Source organism: Chiloscyllium plagiosum, unplaced genomic scaffold, assembly GCF_037043375.1.
Source record: "Chiloscyllium plagiosum isolate Xiang-an unplaced genomic scaffold, Cpla_swu_hap1 HiC_scaffold_13, whole genome shotgun sequence".
NCBI lineage: Eukaryota > Metazoa > Chordata > Chondrichthyes > Orectolobiformes > Hemiscylliidae > Chiloscyllium > Chiloscyllium plagiosum.
The window spans coordinates 21948895-21969002 of record NW_028270151.1 but is presented as its reverse complement, the minus strand read 5'-3'; the positions used below and the strand labels follow the sequence as shown (position 1 = coordinate 21969002).

The window sequence follows — 20108 nt, the reverse complement described above, 5'->3', positions numbered from 1 at the left end:
AGGTATCAAGGAACCAAGCCCAAACTGTAGCAGTACCTGTTGAGTTTGCTGACCAGCCTTGTGCTCCCTATTCCAAGTCAGACCAGAGTAATTTTGAGCAGAAATGCACTAGAATTGCTTTGTCTTAAAAGGTTACGTTTGGGACAGGGTACATCGGCTAGACTCATATTTATTGATTATAGGGGATTGTAAGGTGATTTAATTGAAACATTTAAATTGATTTGAGGATTGACAGGACAGAGAGAAGAAAAAAACTATTTGCAATGGTGAATGAAACTCAAATAAGAAGGAATCACTTTGAAATTAGTCCAAGGTAGGTCAGGGTTCCATAGAATCCTTACAGTGTGGAGACAGGCCCTTCAACCCAACAAGTCCACACTGACCCTCCGAAGAATAACTCACCCAGATCCATTCCCCTACATTTACCCCTGACTAATGCACCTAACCTACACATCCCTGAACACTATGTGCAATTTAGAATAGCCAATTCATCTAACCTGCACATCTTTGGATTGTGGGAGGAAACCAGAGCACCTGGAGGAAGCCCATGCAGACACAGGGAGAATGTGCAAACTTCCCCCACAAACAGTGACCCAAGGCTGGATTCAAACCCAGGTCCCTGGTGCTGTGAGGCAGCAGTGCTAATCACTGAGCCACCAAACCACCCTAAAGTGATGGCAAAAATCACTTCTTCATACAAAAGTAATGGAATCATTGAACTCTTTCCCCAAGATGCAGTTGAGGCTAGAGAGTGATTGAAGCTTTCATATCTGTGTTTGGCAGAATTTTGTTTAGAAAGGGAACATAGAGTTCCAGATGAATGGTAAGTAGATTGAGGTAATTTATATTACCATCATGATCCAATTGAATGGTGGAACAGATTTGGGAGGATGAATGGCCTTTTTCTGTGTTCTTCCTATCACTCACTGAAATTGGATGCAATGGGAACAAATCATTAGGTGCATTTTCTTTGCCTAAATAATATTAATGGGGAGGAAAATGGGACAGATATGTATACTTTGTGACTGATAGATAATTTTGCCCTTTGACTTAATTGAAATTTAACCCCTAAATCTCTTTTACTAAGTGCCCTAATCCTAAATTAACCAAATTGTTAATCCCAAATTGCTCCTAAATGAACAATTATAATTTTCTTTGCCAGCATCCTCAACCCTCACTTCACGTTATCTTAATGCTTTCAGATTGCCCATATAATATTAAGTAACTGATGAATGAGAAATCAATGTGTAAACATTCGATGAACCAAAGTCACCTTATTCAACTGCTTGGATGCTGCCTGACCTGCTGCACTTTTCCAGCAACACATTTTCAGCTCTTATTCAACTGCTGCCTAAATCTCCACTCACATATGTACACTGTGCCCTCCAATTACTGCCCACTCATCCTGAACCAATGATGTGTAAGTGACTCCTGTTGACTCCTGAATGTAAATTCAAAGCCGATGTACCTTCCACCTCATCATGTTTGTATTTGAATGTGTGTGTATTTGGGTTTAAAAGGAATATAATTTAAGTTGCATAGTGGTAGTTCATAATCCATTTTACCAACTGTTCAAAAATTCATAATCATTTGTATTTATTAATGGACCTGGTGCCAGTCTTTTTTTTGTTAGGGATAATACTAAAAGCAAAGCAAATTAACTGTCAATTAACCAACTTGTTGATTCAATTGAACTATATACTTTCAGGAGATTTCATGGACTGAAGGGGCTTGATCAGCAGTGTATCCTTCCTGTCAGAGTCACATCAGGGGAGGGGAGGGGAGTCCTTGCATGGGATTTTGTACACTACGTTGGTCTTGCTCATGCTGGGTATCGGGCCCTTTGTCCTGGTGAGTTGTTGTCTGAGAGTGGCTATTGGTTTATGTGCTGTTATGAGTCCTTGTGGTCATAGTAGCCTGGCTGTCAGTTCAGAAATGTTCTTGATGTATGGTAACGTGGCTAGTCCTTTGTGTTATTCATCAGGACAAAGTACCCAATACCCAGCATGACAGGGGATGAACCGTCTGCAACATAAATTCCCAGCTCGGCGAACAGAACCACAACATTGTTAGAAAAGCAGATTGTTGTTCGTAGCAAACTGCCTGGCTTTGGGGACAGTACCATACAACCTTGTCATGGTAGACGCTGCAAGACATGTCAGAATGTCGACACGGATACCATCATTACATGTGGGGACACCTCCCACCATATATGTGGCAGGTACTCATGCAACTCAGCCAATGTTGTCTCATATGCTGCAGGCAAGGATGCCCTGAGGCATGGTACATTGGCAAGACCAAACAGACGGTATGGCAACGGATGAATGGACGCTGCAGAACAATCAACAGACAGGAGTGTTCGCTCCCACACTTCAGCGGTCCGGGACATTCGACCTCGGACCTTCAGGTGACTGCCCTCCAAGGTGGACTTCGGGACAGGCAACAACGAAAAGTGGCCGAGCAGAGGCTGATAGCCAAGTTCGGTACCCATAGGAATAGCCTCAACTGGGACCTTGAGTACATAACACACTACAGGTGACCCTATTGCGCTATACACACACACAGACGGAAACACACACATGCGCAAGTGCGCACACACGCACACGCACACACACACACTCAGACCCTCTCTCATATGCTCGCACATACACTCCCACACACACCCTCTCACAGACTTAAACCCCTTTACACTCACACTTACAAACATACACACACTCTCTCACAGACACTCATAAACACGCCCCCACCCCATGCATCTACATGCACACATACACATATAAGTTTGTGGGGTGAATTTGGACTTGCAGAATTACATTTTACTTTGCTCAAAAAATTGCATGAATCCATGTAAGATTCTGAAAATCTGTTTTTTAGATTTGAATCAGTCTGACCATTGTGGCACAGACAGCCTCACAGGGAGTTAACACCTTCAATACCTTATCTGGGCCGACATGACACCAATTGTTAAGTGCACTTCAGAATGTAACTTTTAAAAAAAGTTTTGTGATTTATATATGAAAGAACTGACACCAACATAGTCTTTCTAAAAGATGAGAGACTTAACAAACAATCTGGGTCTTTTTCAATATATAATTTCAGTTACATCACACTGGAAACTTTTACGATAAATTCTGTCTTACAATCTTATACTCCACAATCACCTGATGAAGGAGCAGAGCTCCGAAAACTAGTGCTTCCAAATAAACCTGTTGGACTATAACCTGGTGTTGTGTGATTTTTAACTTTGTACACCCAGTCCAACACTGGCATCTCCAAATCATATCTTGAGAATGTAATTTAAAAGAAGTTATGGGATTTACATATCAAAGAACAGAAACCAACATATCCCATTCTAAAAGAGGAAAGATTTGATCTAAAATTGTTTAATGTATCACATCTCCACTGGACTCCTTTGGCTATAAATTCTGTGGTCATGATCATATTCTCTAAAACCACCTGATGAAAGAGCGGCGCTTCGAAAGCTAGTGCTTCCAAATAAACCTGTTGGACTCTAACCTAATGTTGTGTGATGTTTAACTGCATCTTAACTAAGGGATAGCTTCATCAACAATGCCACATTCTCTCATGGTGGCAGTGCCATGTTGTCTTAGATTATACTTGTATTGAGGAAATATCTGTAGACCAACAGCAGCAAATGAAGTGTTAATCTGATTTCAGGTGGTGATTTGCTTAATGTTCAAATAACTAATAAACATTTCAAAGTATAAAAAAAATGCACAGATACAAGAAAGAACTGATACATTCAATGAACTGATATTTCAGTGCAAGGACAAAATTAACAGCGACATACATTTGCTTACATCTGGGTGGCCCTTTCCTCACTTGAAGGCTGGTGAACAAATTTCAGAAAGATAAAGTTTGGTGCAACATTAAACATGAATTTCAACCCAAACATTGAGGAATGAAGAAAGCATAAACAACTTGCTGAGAAGAACAAAATATAGTGATAAATTGATAATGTTAAAATAAAACAAATACTTAGTCAGTATTTAAAGAGTGTAAAGTAATAGGTAACCAATAAATTAACTTTGGCATGTGAAGAAGCAGAACTAGAGAGATACAATTTAGGCCATAGGTCCTGCTCACCAGGGAATCGGAAGACTGTCTTCTGGTTCCTGAGCTTTGTTTGGATAAGCCAATTTTGTAATCAAATCAAATCAAATCAAATCAAATCTCACAACCTGCTGCGAGTCTGTTACTTTATTCATTCATTTCATGGTTCAACAAATGAATTCACTTTTATGTTGATTTATTATACATAAATTGATTTATTATACATGTAGTCTAAAAGTATGGGGGTGTGTGTACATTATGCTATACAGTATAATACATGTATCATATATATTTTGGTTGCTAGGTTTGAAACAGAACATTTCCATAAGTTAAAGTACCTATTCCTACCTCATTTCATTGTTTCTTATGGGAGAAACTGCACTTATGAGATTCATGGGTGACATTAATGCATTGGCTGGCCCTGTCCCCCCTTATTTACATCACTCTTATGGGGAAACGTTCCTCAACCTAAAAATCGTTTGAATATAAGTTGCACTTCTGATATGTAATTCTGATGCATATAGATAACTGCCCCTCAAGCAGGGATGAAAATTGGACAATTTCTGTAATGAGCAGCTGATCCAAAAAACAACTTTATGTATAGGGATTAAGCTGATAATCCAGGATTTCCAACCATCCAGGATTGGCCTTCAGTTTATAGGAATTGACAATTAATCTGCAGGGCACTACTATAAGTAACCTTGGTGAAAATTCAAAGAGATTTTTTTTGTCATTTTCTTTGAATATTTCTTCTCACCAGATATCAAAATATTGAAATGGAGGAAAAAAGGTTGTTTGGCTGATGGTCAAATGTCATTCAGTGGGTAAGGACTATTGCAGGAAAACACTATGCCATCAAAATAGATGTATTGGCTGATTAACAGCTGGAACATAGTGGCAAGTCATGTGATAAAATACCCAGGAATACATTTACAACTTGCATTGTCAACATGTGTCACTGATGAGGATAAACTGAGACTGATTAACAATTTGTCTAAGGTGCAAAATGAGTTTAAAAATTCTGGTACACTCTCTTTGGATGATTCAATTGATTTAATACATGATAATGTGAAATAATGTGGCAACATCAAACTGGCAAACTATTACTACTCTGCCCATATTTATTTTCGTTGATTTCAGATTGAGAGAGGGATGTAAAATGCACTAAAATTGGAAATACTGGAGCAACCATGGTCTGGCAGCACCCATGGAGAGAGAAACAGAATTGAAACATTAACTCTTTTTCTCTCTCCACTGATGCTCCCAGTTCAGCTGAGATTTTCCAGCACTTTTTGTTTTGATTTCAACTTTCCAGAACCTGCAATATTTGGCTTTTATTTAAGTGCAATGTGTTTTGCTGCCTTGTCATTTCCTCTTGCATGCTGTTGGACAAAAATCAATTACCAATCCTTGGAGTCAATTCTCAAGACGTGGAGGTTTGATTGTCTGCAGCAGACAATAAACATCTAGTTATATTTATGAGAAATGCATTGGTTATGGCCCTAAAGCCATGAAACTGAATTAGATAAATCTAGCAACTAGAGGATAGCCACCAAAAGTAAATCACTATTAAGGGTCTGAAAGACTGAAACGATACAACAAGCTCATAACTTTCTTATAAGGCAGTATGTCTGTCTCTCATGAACCCTCAATGTTATACTGCCTACATGGCAACCTACAGCACCATAAATTCATCCCCTCTGAAGCAACACTGAGTATAAAGCTTAATGTGGGCTCCCCAGCCTACTTGGATATGGGTAATAAATGCAGCCTTGGCAAAATCACATGCAGCCCAAGGACAAAAACGGAATCCTAACTCTTTACATGCATATTAATAATGTTGCTTCAAGTTCAGTAAGTTGAATTAACTTGCATGTCGTTCAATTTCATCAGAAACAGTTTGTTATCCAGCATATACATTTTCTGTCACTATCACGTTGTAGGGAGGAGGGTTGTCCTGGAACTCTTGGGGGGGAATTGGTTGTGCAGATGCATTGTTGTAGACCACAATAACTGGCTGAAAAATAAAAACAGTGCAAATTAATAGAATTTGAAAGGTTTGAGCATGGAAAGAGCGAGCCAGTTCATCATGCCTCGACCACTTCTCCCAATCCATTAAGCCCTGTTGTCTGCCACTTTCCCCATTGGAGCAATAATGATTGTGCTGTCCCTCTGTCAGAGCAAATGACCAGGCTGCATTTCATGGTGCAGTACGCTAGGGGGACCACTTCTTACACATGTGTAGCAGAGAAAACCCACCCATGAATTGCTGGAAATGATTAGATTCTCTACAGTGTGGAAGCAGGCCCTTCGGCCCAACAGGTCCACACCGACCTTCCGAAGAGTAAACCATCCAGGCCCATTCCCCTACCCTATATTTACCTCTGACTAATGCACCTAACAATATGGGCAAGTTAACATGGCCAATTTACCTAACCTGCGCATCTTTGGATTGTGGGAGGAAACCCACCAAACACAGAGAGAACATGCAAACTCCACACAGACAGTTGCCTGAGGTGGGAATCAAACCCAGGTTTCTGGTGCTGTGAGGCAGCAGTGCTAACCACTGAACCACCATGCTGCCCCTTCAGTGAAACAACTTGATTGTGTTTCTATTAAAATATCATACACCAGTATTCAAATTTTGATTATGGTGATCTTTTTTTGGAGCAGTACTTGTAATATAGAGGTTTATTTCAGGTAAATGCTTCTAAATTATGAAATAAAGTAATATTGTTTTAATAATTATTCCCATTGTTACTTTATTTTCTCAGACTCCTGTTAAAAATTAAGAAAAATAAAGCAAAAAGATTGAGATGTTTAAGAAAAAGCCATTCCCCAAAAATAAATAGACAGCAGATGCATTGAACAATTATTTTGCACCAGTCTCCACTGTGGAGTATGTTATTAAAGGCAATTTACTGACAATGCTGGAAATTTGAAGCAAAAACAGATCATCCTGGAGAAACTCAGCAGGTCTGGCAGCATCTGTGGAAAGAGAAACAATTTAATGAAGAATGATGCCAGACGAGAATCGAAAAGGAATCATATTGGACTCAAAATGTTAATTTGTTCCTATCTCCAGGAAGTTAAAAATTATGAGGAAGTTAAAAATCACACAATACCCAGTTATAGTGTAACAGGTTAAATTGGAAGCACTAGCTTTCAAAGTGCTGCTCCTTCATCAGGTGGTTGTGGAGGACACGATTGTAAGGCACAGAATTTATAGCAAAAGTTTACAGTGTGATGTGACTGAAATTATACATTGAAAAATGGCTTGATTGTTTGTTAAGTTTCTCATCTGTTAGAATGACCATGTTAGTTTCTCTTTCATATGTAAATTGCAAAATTTCTTTTTAAAAGTTACATTCTCAACTGTACTTTAACAATTGGTGTCAGCTCAGATAATGTATTGGGTATTAGCACCCCTCTGTGCTGCTGTCTGTGCCATAATGTTTACACTAATTCTAATCTAATAGTGAATTAACAGAATTTTACATGGATTCATGCAATTTTTGAGCAAAGTACAACGTAACTTTGCAAGTACAAATTCACCCCACAAACTAATATGTGTGTGTGTGTGTGCACACCTGGTGTTGTGTGATTTTTAACTTTGTGTACCCCAGTCCAACACCGGCATCTCAAAGTTATGAGAAAGGTTTTAATAGGCTGGGCTCGAATCTGCTGGAGTTTAGAATAGGAGGTGGTTGCTCGATTGAAAGACTTGTCCAGATGAGTGCAGCTTCAACAACATTCAAGAAGCTTGACACCATCCAGGCCAAAGCAGCCAGCTTGATAGGCAGCACATCTACAAATATCCACTCCATTCACCATCAATGCTCAGTTGCAGCAGTGTGTACAATTACAAAATGTACTGCAGAAATTAATTTAGATAGCACCTTCCAAACCCACCACTGCTTCTGTCTGGAAGGACAAGGTTAGCAGATACATGGGAACACCAATATCTGCACGTTCCCCTCCAAACCACACATCATCCTGTCTTGGAAATATGTCACCCTTTCTTTACTAAAACGGTGTCAAAATCCTGGAATCCCTTCCTAATGACATTGTGGGTTTACCCACAGCACATGAACTACAACAGTTCAAGAAAACAAGCTCTCACCACCTTCTTGAGGACAACTAGGCATGAACAATCAATGCTGGACAGCTAGCAACACATATCCTGTGAGTGAATTTAAAAAACATACAAGATCCTGAAGAGCCTGGACAAGTGAATGTGGAAAGAATGCTTTGGTTTGTGGGAGAATCTAGAATGAGGGGCTATTGTTTCAAAATAAGAGGCTGACTAATTAGGATGAAAACAAGAATACTTTTCACACTAATCATCATGAATTTATGGAACATGGTCCTCAAAAGGTGTCAGATGCAGAGTTTTTGAATATGTGTAAGGCAGAGACTGATAGATTCTTGTTAAGCAAGGGGGTGAAAGGTTATCAGGGACAGCCAAGAGTGTTGAGCACTCAAATCAACTGATATAGAGTCGTTGAGTCACACCACCTGTAAACAGACCCTTTGGTTCAATAACTCCATGCTGACCATGTTGTCAAACTGTTGCCAACTGCCATGTTGTCCACCTGTCTGTGCTTGGCCTACATCCCTCCAAACCTTTCCTATTCATGAACTTATCCAAATGTCTTTTAAATGTTGTAACTATACCTGCATCCACCACTTTATCCAGCAGTTCATTCCACACATGAACCACTCTGTGAATAAGAAAGTTGCCACTCATATCCTTTTTTAAATCTTTCTCCTCTCACCTTAAAAATATACCCCCTAGTTTTGAGCTCCTCCACTCAAGGGAAAAGATCCTCATCATTCACCTTATCTGTGCTCCTCATGATTTTATAACCTCAGTAAGGTCATTCCTCAACCTCCTATGTTGCATTGAAATCTTACTGAATGGCAGAGCAGGATGGTGCCCAGCTCACTGTGTTCCTGTGTAACACCAAGCAGACGTCCCAAACCCTGGCACTGGGCAGGCAATACAGCCTTCTGGATTCTTGCTGTAACCTGCAATGAACTGTACCTGTTCCTCTAACTGTACTGTCCCTCAATGCATCTGCATTCTTGTTAACTCCCACTGTTTGCATGTCTTCATGTGCCATGGTTCCAGGCAGGCCCTCACTTTTATCCATACAGATAGCAAGAACCTCAACAATTGTAAAGGCCAAGGCTCCTCCACTACAACTTTATCAATGCCCCAACGTGCAGTAATCTCCTGTCCCTGGCCACAGCCCAAATCAGAAGAGCCTATCCTAAGGAGTGCGATAGACTCCTGTATCAAAACGTTCAGGCAACTTCCTCCCTCCCTGATGTGCTATAGTGCTTGCAGCTCAGCTTCCAGCTTATAAACTAAGCTGAAGCTGTTGAAGTGATAGGCTTTTACTGCAGACATAGTTGTTTTAGATCACATAGATGAGCAGGAGTTCTAACATCCTGCAGCACATCATCTGCCCTCCCATCTTTATTGTTGTCTTTCTAGCCAGCTCCAAGCCAGTCCCTAGAATGAACAGACTCTCTGAATCTTCTGTTTTTTTTAGTCGCGAGACTGAGAAAACCTTCTGCATTGTCTTTTAATTTCAGTTCTTTTTTTTCTTTTCCTCCCTTTTTCCAGCAGTATCCAAAAGAGGCTCAGCAGCAGTGTTTATATTTTCCTCTCATCACCTATGGCCCTCTCATCTTTATGGTGTGGTGATTAATTAATTAATTACCATTACTTATATTTTGATTAGATTCCCTATAGTGTGGATACAGGCCTTTGGCCCAACAAGTCCACACTGACCCTCCAAAGAGCAACCCACCCAGATGCATTTTACCCCTAACTAATGTACCTAACACTATGGGCAATTTAGCATGGCCAATTCATCTAACCTGCACATCTTCGGATTGTGGGAGGAAACCCATGCAGACACGGGGAGAATGTGCAAGCTCCACACAGAGAGTCACCCTAGGTGGGAATTGAACCCGGGTCACTGGCACTGTGAGGCAACAGTGCTAACCACTGAGCCACCATGCCACCCCTTTGCTTAAGTAAATTCTGCTTTCCATTCAGGTTTTCCCAAACAGCACTGTGGTAATAATCACTTGATGTACTAACCATTGACTCCAGGATATCACTTTCTGACTTCCTCAGGGTAATTACCTTATCCCAAACATCTTCAGCTTCCCTTCATCAATACGGTCCGAAGTGGGGATTTTGCTGATGATTACACAATGTTCAACATAATTTGCAACACCTCATGTACTGAGTTAGTCTATGTCTATATGGAGAAAGTCCTACGCAACATCCAAGTTTGGGCTAAAGAGTGGAAAACAACATTTACACCACTCAGGCACCAGGCAAGAACCATCTTGAACATGAGGAAGCTAACCACCTCCTCTTGATATGTAATGGCTTTACTATGACTTAATTCCCTCAATGAACATCTCAGGTGTTGCAATTGACTAGAAACAGAACCGAACCAGCTATTTAAATATTGTGACTATAAGTGCTGGTCAGAGGCCAGGAGTCCTGTCATGACTAACTAACTTCCCATCCCCCATCTATAAGACCATAGTCAGCAAAGGGATAGAATACTGTTCATTTGCCTGTATGAGTGGAGCTCCAAAAACACTCAAGAAGCTTGACATCATCAATGACTCAGCAATCAAATTAATTGGAATCCCATTGTAAAACTGCATCATTTTATTTTTGTGTTATTTTAAAGTTCTGGACTGAAGTGATATAGAACTGTTTAAATCATAGTGCTTGTCATGCTGTGTATATTTTGAAAAACAAATGACCTGACACTCACTGAAGTATCATATAAATAGTGTTTTGAACAAGCAGTAATTAAAGTTAGGTAGAAATTGAATTGGAGCCAAAGGGGTTTACAGATGCAGCTCTGATTGACAACAAGAAGTAGTTTCTTTATGGACTAGTGGCCACTTATTCATGATAGGGACCTTTTGCCCCAAAGATTGTGTGGTTGATTTTTGGGTAACTGAACAGCTCAGAGCTGGGAAAGGTTTCAGAGAGAGAAAGAAAGAAAGAAAACAGTTCAGTTCATCCTTAGCTTGGGAGTAAGCTCTCTACGCTCTGTGATCAAAACTAACTTTATGGCTTAAGAAAACCAATTTATATTTCCTGCAACAGTTGTTGTAAGTTGTGACTTTTAAACTGATATATGAGAGACATTTTATAAATGAAATAACCAACCAGTGGAAGATCCCAGAGAAAGCTAACTGCAAATCAACCTGTTGGCCATCAGAAGAGCCATAAGGATCTTCACAGCAACAGAACCTCGGAATAAAGGCTACCAAACAGAGTTTTTCTCCTCTGCTAATAACCTTTTTATTTCCTTGAATGTGTGTGTAAGGGCATAGTAGCTGCAGTGTGTATCATCTATAAGATGCACTACCGTAACTCACCAAGGTTCCTCAAACACATCTCTGAATGCATGACCTCTACCTCCAAGAAGGATAAGGGTAGTAAATACATGGGAACATCACCACCCTGCAAGTTCCCCTTCATTTTAGTAAGTTGGTTGATTGCCAATATATTCAAGGAGAACTTTCCTGCTATTTAAAATCATCCCATCAGATATTTTACATCCACCTGACAGTGTGACTTGGGCATTGGTTTAGTGTCTCATCCAAAAAGGCAGAACATCCAGCAGTGCGACACTCCTGCATTATTGGCTGGGGACATCAGCGTAAATTTTGTGCTCAAATCTTTGCATTAGACCCATTCCTAAGTGAAACACATTGGCTGTTTGGTTTATGCTCTGCGTGTCTTGCAGTTCCAGTGACTTCTGCACAGTTAGGATAGCCCACAAGTGGTTTAGCTGCTGGCATCCAGTAACTATCATTGGTAAATGTACACTTTTCCGAAAAGGGAATAAAGACTAATTGACATATGAATATATACAATTCACCAATCAATTACATCAATCCATTATTTAACTTACCATGGCTGTTGTCTCGTAGCAACAAGTCAGACCTTTACAATTGAAGCTTGAAATTGCAATAGATATTGCTGCATTAAGCAATGTCAACAGGAGAAGTATGATGACACATGCTGTATCCTGTAAAGTGTTAAAAACAAATAAATTAAGTTGGAGAGGAAACATTTTGGAGAGAAAACAAGGGCGACATGGTGCCTCAAAGGCAGCATGGTGGTTTAGTGGTTAGCACTGCTGCCTCACAACGCCAGGGACACGGGTTTGATTCCACCCTCGGGCAACTGTGTGTGTACAGTTTGCACGTTTTCCCAATGTCTGTATGGGTTATCGTCCGGGTGATACAGTTGTCTCCCACTATCCAAAGATGTACAGTTTAGGTGGATTAGCCATGCTAGATTGACTGTGATGTGCAGGTTAGGTGGATTAGCCATGGGGAGTGCAGGGTTATTGGGGTAGAGGGTGGGTCTGTGAGGGTTACTCTTCAGAGAGTCGATGTGGACTCAATGGGCTGAATGGACTTCTTCCACACTGTAGGGACATCTATGATGATTTTTAAGAAGTACTTATAAGTAAATTAATATCAATAGGTTTTAATACTCACCTCAGAATTGAAAATTGTGAAAATTGTGAGGTTTAAAGCATATATTATTATGGCTGGTAAGCAGGAAATGGCACTGATGATGTTCATTGCTAAACAGCCTCTGATCTGGAAATTTAAAAAAATGTTAAAAGTGCATGAGAAAACAAGGAAGGAGGAAAATGTCAATTGGTTAACCAATCCTATTGTAATCCGTTCTGTCTGCAATCTGCCCATTCTGTTGAGTAAGTTTAAATAGATTCAACTTCACACCTTAGGGAGGATGTCAAGACCTCAGAAAGAATGTAGCAGAGATTCACTGGAATGGCACCAGGAATGGGGAGCTTTATTTCCATGGATAGCCTGGAGAAGATGAATTTATTTGTCTGATATTTTTAATAGGATGAATTGGTTTGATGCAGTGAAGAAGGATAAACTTCCCAAGTTCAGGAGCAGAGGAGAAAGGACTGAAAATGTGTTGCTGGAAAAGCGCAGCAGGTCAGGCAGCATCCAAGGAGCAGGAGAATCGACGTTTCGGGCATGAGAGCAGAGGAGTCAGGAAGCAAAGAGCAAAGATTTAAGGTAACATGGAAAAGAGCCAGAGGCAATATGAGGAAATGTTCTCTATCAAGTTGTGTTGTTGTGACCTAGATGTCTTTGCTTGAAAGGTATGGAACTAGATTCAATAAGGACATTACAAAGATCTGAAGCATTTACAGTCTTTTGGAAAAAGCAGTAAGTGAGATTAATTGGATAGTTCTAGCAATATGTCAGCATTGACAGAAAAGGCTAAATGGCCTCCTTTCTTGCTGCGTCATTCAAATTTCTGGGAATGACTTTCAACCATATGCCCTTGCACCCAAGGCCAATCAAACAGATTTCTACAACTCTCATCCATTGTACACTCTGTACTTCTGCTCAAGAACAATCAGTGGAACGTGTGGGAGCTTGCAGGAGTGAGCATGATGGCTGTGCAGAGAGTTGGATCTGAATATCCATCTCTGACTCCCAGCATCTGGAAAGGTGTCCCCCAATAAGGTGGGAATGGGTAAGCTCCAATTCTGGAATCCTGCCCATTGTCAGCAGGATATCACCAATGAGACACTTGACCCCAACTATTCCTTGATTTCCCGAGAAGTTAATGTAGCCCCTTAAATCTAGACATATTCAAATCAAATCAACCCCTTTAGAGTCACTATTCCACACTCTGGAGCAGATGGAAATTTAACCCAGCCACCTGGCTCAGAGGTAGTGACACTACAACATGATCTCTGAATCTTGAATTTAATGGGTCTCCTGTGATTTCTCATGCAGCAGAGTGAGCTTTGTAGATTGAATGCATGACACCAATTCTGTGAGTAATGCCTTTTCACTCCATTTGCCAAAACTGAAACATTTTCATTCAACAGACCAAATAGTCTAAAATGCACAAATAAAACATCAGAAATTGCTGAAAAATCTCAGCAGGACTGGCAGCATCTCTGTAGGGAAAATGTTTCAAGTTCTGTGACCTTTGCCAGAACTGGACCAAACAATCTAGCTGGGCAAAAGTGAGGATTGCTGGAGATCAGAGTCTAGATTAGAGTGGTGCTGGAAAAACACAGCAGGTCAGGCAGCATCCGAAGAGCAGGAAAATCAACATTTCTGATGAAGGGCTTTTGCCCGAAATGTTGACTTTCCTGCTCCTCGAATGCTGCCTGATCTGCTGTGCTTTTCCAGCGCCATTCTAATCCAAACAATCTAGTTAGATCAGATCTTCATTAGGGTAAGGGAAATGGCTACTAGGCAATAATGGACTTTTATACCATCAATGAAATGTTACAAATTCACTTGTGGCAGGTACAGTATTGAGTTAGATACAGATTAAAGCTTCCTCGATATACTCCCCATCAAATACTCCCAGGACAAGTCCAGCACAGGGTTAGATACAGTGTAAAGCTACCTCAACACTGTCACAGGATAGGTAATATATTGAATTAGATACAGAGTAAAGCTCCCTCTAGGCTGTCCACAATAATTACTCCCAGGACAGATTTAACACAGGATTAGGCATAGAGTAAAACTACCTCTACACTGTCCCCAACAAATACTACCAGCACAGGTATAGCGCAGGGTTAGATACAGAGTAAACCTGCTTCTACACTCTCCTACCAAACACTCCCAGGACAAATAAAGCATAGAATTAGACACAGGATAAAGCTACTTTTACTCTGCCCCAACAAGCACTCCCAGATATCTAATCCTAACTCTCAGGGTTAGATATTGAGAATAGCATCATCTACAGTGATCCACTGAACATATCCACCCTAGGCAAAGAACTGTTCAGATATATGGCCTAATTTGCCTTAAGAAAAATGGACTTATCCTCTACCTGTCTGCATTTGTACTCAGATTCCAAAGGTGGAAGCTTGTCTTCGGCACGGTGGCTCAGTGGTTAGCACTACTGCCTCACAGCACCAGGATCTGAGGTTCAATTCCAGCCTTGGGCAACTGTCTGTTTGCACATTCTCCCCATGTCTGTGTGGGTTTCCTCCCACAGTCCAAAGATGTGTGGGTTAGGTGAATTGGCCATGTTAAATTGCCCATAGCATTAATCAGAGGGGAATGGGTCTGGGTGGGTTACTCTTTGGAGGGTCGGTGTGGACTTGTTGGGCTGAAGGGCCTGTTTCCACCCTGAAGGGAATCTAATCTTACTTCTTCCAGCATTTAAGCAATAGGTAATTTCTGTCAACTGTGATGGTCTGCATTTGAATTAAAGAGCAGATGTGGGACTGTAGCAATTTACCTATTCCACTGTGTTATCCCTTTAATCAAATTTGTTTTATGAATCCTAAAGTAAAAGAGATGTAGCATGGCAATAACCAGTAACAAGATCTTGCTGGTTTGTCACCTTGAATGTTGATACCACTTACAATCCAATTATATTAAATTTGTTGAGCAAGTACTTACCATGCAATCAGTTGGCATCTTTTCAACAACTACAGCGAGTGACCCTGCAACAATAAACTTTAAAAATATATTTCACATCAGAGAGCAAACAGCACAGGTTTGTATAACAATTGAAATACAGGATTCAATTTTTTTAAAGTGTCACACTCCACTCAGGGAACACCCTGGAAACCAAGCCCTGCTATTCCAGGAGTCATCACAAAAGATAAAAATGATTGACAAGTAGTTCTTCTATTAAACACACTAAATTTCTCCTTTACACACATACTGACCAATGGCAAAGAAAGACTTTCACAGGTAGAAAAAGTAACTGGGAAGACAGTTCAATGGCTCCAATTCATGGGTTTGCTGAGATGATCTTGTAAGACACGTACTCCTCAGCCTTTCTTCTTCAGACATTTTCACTTGCTTACACGAAGCACAGGGCCTCAGGTTACAGTGGGATCAGATGGGCCAATGGGTTGAGGAATGGCGGATGAAGTTTAATTTAAATAAATGCAAGGTGCTGCATTTTGGGAAAGCAAATCTTAGTAGGATTTATACACTTAATGGTAAGGTCCTAGGGAGTGTTGCTGAACAAACAGACCTTGGAGTGCAGGTTCATAGCTCCTTGAAAGTGAAGTCACAGGTAAATATGATAGTGAAGAAGGCGTTTGGTATGCTTTCCTTTATTGGTCAAAGTATTGAGTGCAGGAGTTGGGAGGTCATGTTGCGGCTGTACAGGACTTTAGTTAGGTCACTTTTGGAATATAGTGTGCAATTCTGGTCTCCTTCCTATCAGAAAGATGTTGTGAAACTTGAAAGGGTTCAGAAAAGATTTATAAGGATGTTGCCAGGGTTGAAGGATTTGAGCTATAGGGAGAAGTTGAAAAGGCTGGGGCTGTTTTCTCTGGAGTGTCGGAGGCTGAGGGGTGACCTTATAGAGGTTTATAAAATCATGAGGAGCTTGGATAGGATAAATAGTCAAAGTCTTTTCCCTGGGTGGGGGAGTCTAGAACTAGAGGGCATAGGCTTAGGGTGAGAGGGGAAAGATATAAAAGAGACCTAAAGGGCACTTTTTCACGCAGAGGGTGTATGGAATGAGCTGCCAGAGAAAGTGGTGGATGCTCATATAATTGCAACATTTAAAAGGCATTTGGTCAGTTATATGAATAGGAAGAGTTTGGAGGGATATGGGCCGGGTGCTGGCAGGTGGGACTAGATTGGGTTGGGATATCTGATCAGCATGGACAAATTGGACCAAAGTCTCTGTTTCTGTGCTGTACGTGTCTAAACTCTATGACTGAGTTGATGTTTTAAACAGAAAAAAAACTGTACATCAATGATTCATTTTTGTTTCTCTGCAGTTGGAAACTGTTTATTTTTATAAATAATAATTTCGTTGAGTAGGGTCTCTGACTTGCTCGTTAAAAGCTGTAGCTTACAGCAACCAATGAGAAGAGATGAATTAGCTTCCATCAGGGCTGTGGCTTGTTTTTACTGCCAAGGGAGGACAGCTCCTTTCTTTTCAGAAGTCCATTGGATTCTCACCAAACGTTCACACCCACAAGTTGTTCAGCTACTTTGCATCCTATCAGATTGTTGTTGGTAAGCCGAAGGCCTTTGTTGTCAATTGCTGGTCACCAATGAGTTCCTTGTTGCCAATCAGACCTCCATTCATACTCACCTCTCGGCTCCAGCTTATCGAAAAATAGACTTCTGCCACTCCTTGAACAAAAAGCGTTCTAGTAGCACTTACAACGAATGTCAGATAACTTGTTTTTAACAAGTGCAGAAATCCATTCCACAATCTCTAGCTTGGACAACAGTCCTGTTCTCATTTGAGTCCACAATCAAAAATACAAAAAAAATGTGTTTTTTTCAAAAGTCTTTCTCTCCTCAAACTAGTGACTTAAGGGAGTTAAACATTGGTTCCATATACCCTCTGTCTCAATCTGTTTTCTTACTAAGACAGCCATTCTTCTTGCTTAATGCTGAAAAAAACAATCAATGAAGGAAGTTCAATGAGCCAGTGGGGTAGAAAACATCACAGCTTCAACTGACACATTTTGTAACTTCATCAAGTTCTAATAATAAGCTCTCTTTGGAGAATTATTAGAAGAATTAGTAATCAGCAATCCAGCAACTCACCTCGATTCCTTTGACAGCACGTTGTAACACTCCTCCCTCTTACAACCAACAAGGGTAATAACTGAATAGAAACTAACCCCACCAGGTTGCTCTTCAGGTCACATACCATCATGACTTAGAGCTGTATTGTCATTCCTTCATGGTTACTGGCTTATTCTTCCCAACAGCACTATGGATTTTCCCATGCAACATGGACCAGTTCAAAATGGTGGATCACCACCAGCATCTCCAAGACAATTGAAGACAGGTAATGTAATCTGGCATTGCCCGCAATATCACATTCTAGGCTCAGTGGTTAGCACTGCTGTCTTACAGTGCCAGAGACCCGGGTTCAATTCCCGCCTCAGGCAACTATCTGTGTAGAGTTTGCACATTCTCCCTGTGTCTGCGTGGGTTTCCTCCGGGTGCTCGTGTTTCCTCCCACAGTCCAAAAATGTGCAGGTTAGGTGAATTGGCCATGCTAAATTGCCCGTAGTGTTAGGTGAAGGGATAAATGTAGGGGAATGGGTCTGAGTGGGTTGCTCTTCGGAGGGTCGGTGTGGACTTGTTGGGCCGAGGGGCCTGCTTCCACACTGTAAGTAATCTATTAACAACTAAAACAGAAAAGAACCCAGAAAAATCTTAGCTTCTCTTCTGCTGGGAGTTGAAAACCGTCATAAACACTGTACTATAGCCCCACCTAAGGTCAGGTAATTTGTTATAGTTACAGGATAGAGTTTTGTGGAAAATCAGGAGTTGAAATTTGTGACATTTCATTTCCTGATTGTAACCAATGGGTAATTTGTCTCTTTTTAAAATATATTTGATGAGCTACAGGTACCTGTCTTGCCTCACAAAATTTCATTTCAAGGAGCTTTAGACAACTTTAGCTCGGCCATACTTGGAATATTGTGTATATTTATGATCACCACAGTAACAGAAAGATGTGGATGCTTTGGAAAGGGTACAGGCAAGGTTTACCAGGATGTTTCCTGGTATGAAGAAAGGTTGGGTAGACTAAGATTGTTTTCAGTGGAATGCAGGAGGTCGAGGAGTGACCTGATAGAAGTTGATACGATTGTGAATGGCACGGATAGAGTGGAAAGTATGAGGCTTTTTCCTCAGGGTGGAGGGGTCGATTATGAGGGGAACATAGGCTCAAGATGCAGAGCAGGATGGGTGGGGTGGGGGCGGTCAGGTGGATAATGTTTAAAAGAGATGTGCAAGGCAAGTTTTTCACTCAAAGGGTGGTGAGTACCTGGACCATGCTGCTAGTGGAGGTGGTAGAATCAGACACAATAACAGCATTCAAGAAACACCTGGACAAATACATGAATAGGAAGGGAATACAGCGATACAGATCCTGTAAGTGAAGACAGTTTTAGTATGAAAGGGCAAAATGTGTGAGTGCAGACTTGGTGGGTTGATAGGCTTGTTTCTGCGCTGCATTGTTCTTTATTTTTTTGAGTTTGCCGTGTCGGTAAAGGGTACAGAGATAAACCTTGGGTGCTGTGAAGTCGTTTGGCAGTGTGTTGTATTACACTAGAAAATCAAGCCCTACTATTCCTGGAGTTGTCAAGAAAGTTAAAGGTTTCTAAAAGTACACAAAATTCTGCGGTAGGTATGTCTTTTAGATCTAGGTTGACAACTAGGTATCTGAACTTAACAAGAGTTACTAGTTATTACAAATAATAAACAGCCATGAACAATCAACATATGATTACTAGTTAAAATGCTAACCCTGTTATTAAAACCTCCCTTCTACACACATACACAGACAGACACAAAAAGTTTGGTGTCATGCATGGAAGAAAAGATTGGGAAAGCAGTTCGATGGTTCCTGTCCACAGGTTTCACTGAGATGATCTTTTAGACTTTTAGGAATTGCTGTTCCTCAATGTTATTTTCACTTGCTTGGGGGAGATGCAGAGTGATTTGTTCACACTTGTACAGTCTCTGACATATTGCTTAAAAGGCAGACCTTACAGTAACTGATGGGGGAGAATAAACTGCCTTTCATCAGTTTGGAGATATTTGTCACTGCAGGAAAAAGACAACTCCCTCTTTTCCAGATTGTTCAATGACAAACGCTTACACCCAAAAAAGAACAAAGAACAGTGGAGATCTGAATCAAAAATGGGAAGCGATTGGAGCAACTCAGCAGGTCTTGCAGCATCTGTGGTGAGGTGCTCCCAGATGTGCTGTGTTTCTTGAACATTTTCTGTTATGTGATAGCCTACCACATCATTGTTGGCAGGCAGAAGGCTTTTGATGTTGACAACATGTCACTATGCCACAGACGAATCAGTTACTTGTTGCCAGCTGAAACTTTGTTCATACAAAGGCTTGGCTGCAGCTTGTCTGCAACTCAACATTAACCATTACTCCTTGAACAAGCAGCTGTGTAAACAACACTTACAATGAGCATCAGGGAA

The 20108-nt window shown here is 40.7% G+C and overlaps 1 protein-coding gene across 1 annotated transcript in view; it reads right to left on the bottom strand.

Annotated features, from left to right (window-relative positions):
* Nucleotides 1–3076: 3076 nt before the first annotated feature.
* Nucleotides 3077–20108, bottom strand: part of LOC122556140 (membrane-spanning 4-domains subfamily A member 4D-like) — a 33526-nt gene continuing 16494 nt past the window's right edge. Inside the window, exons 4-7 of the mRNA XM_087993223.1 lie at nt 15565–15621; nt 12640–12744; nt 12045–12161; nt 3077–6091 (exon numbers count right to left, since the gene is read on the bottom strand). Coding sequence (XP_087849349.1) covers nt 5978–6091; nt 12045–12161; nt 12640–12744; nt 15565–15621 — 393 coding nt within the window. The 3' untranslated portion in view covers nt 3077–5977. The remainder of the gene's footprint in view (nt 6092–12044; nt 12162–12639; nt 12745–15564; nt 15622–20108) is intronic.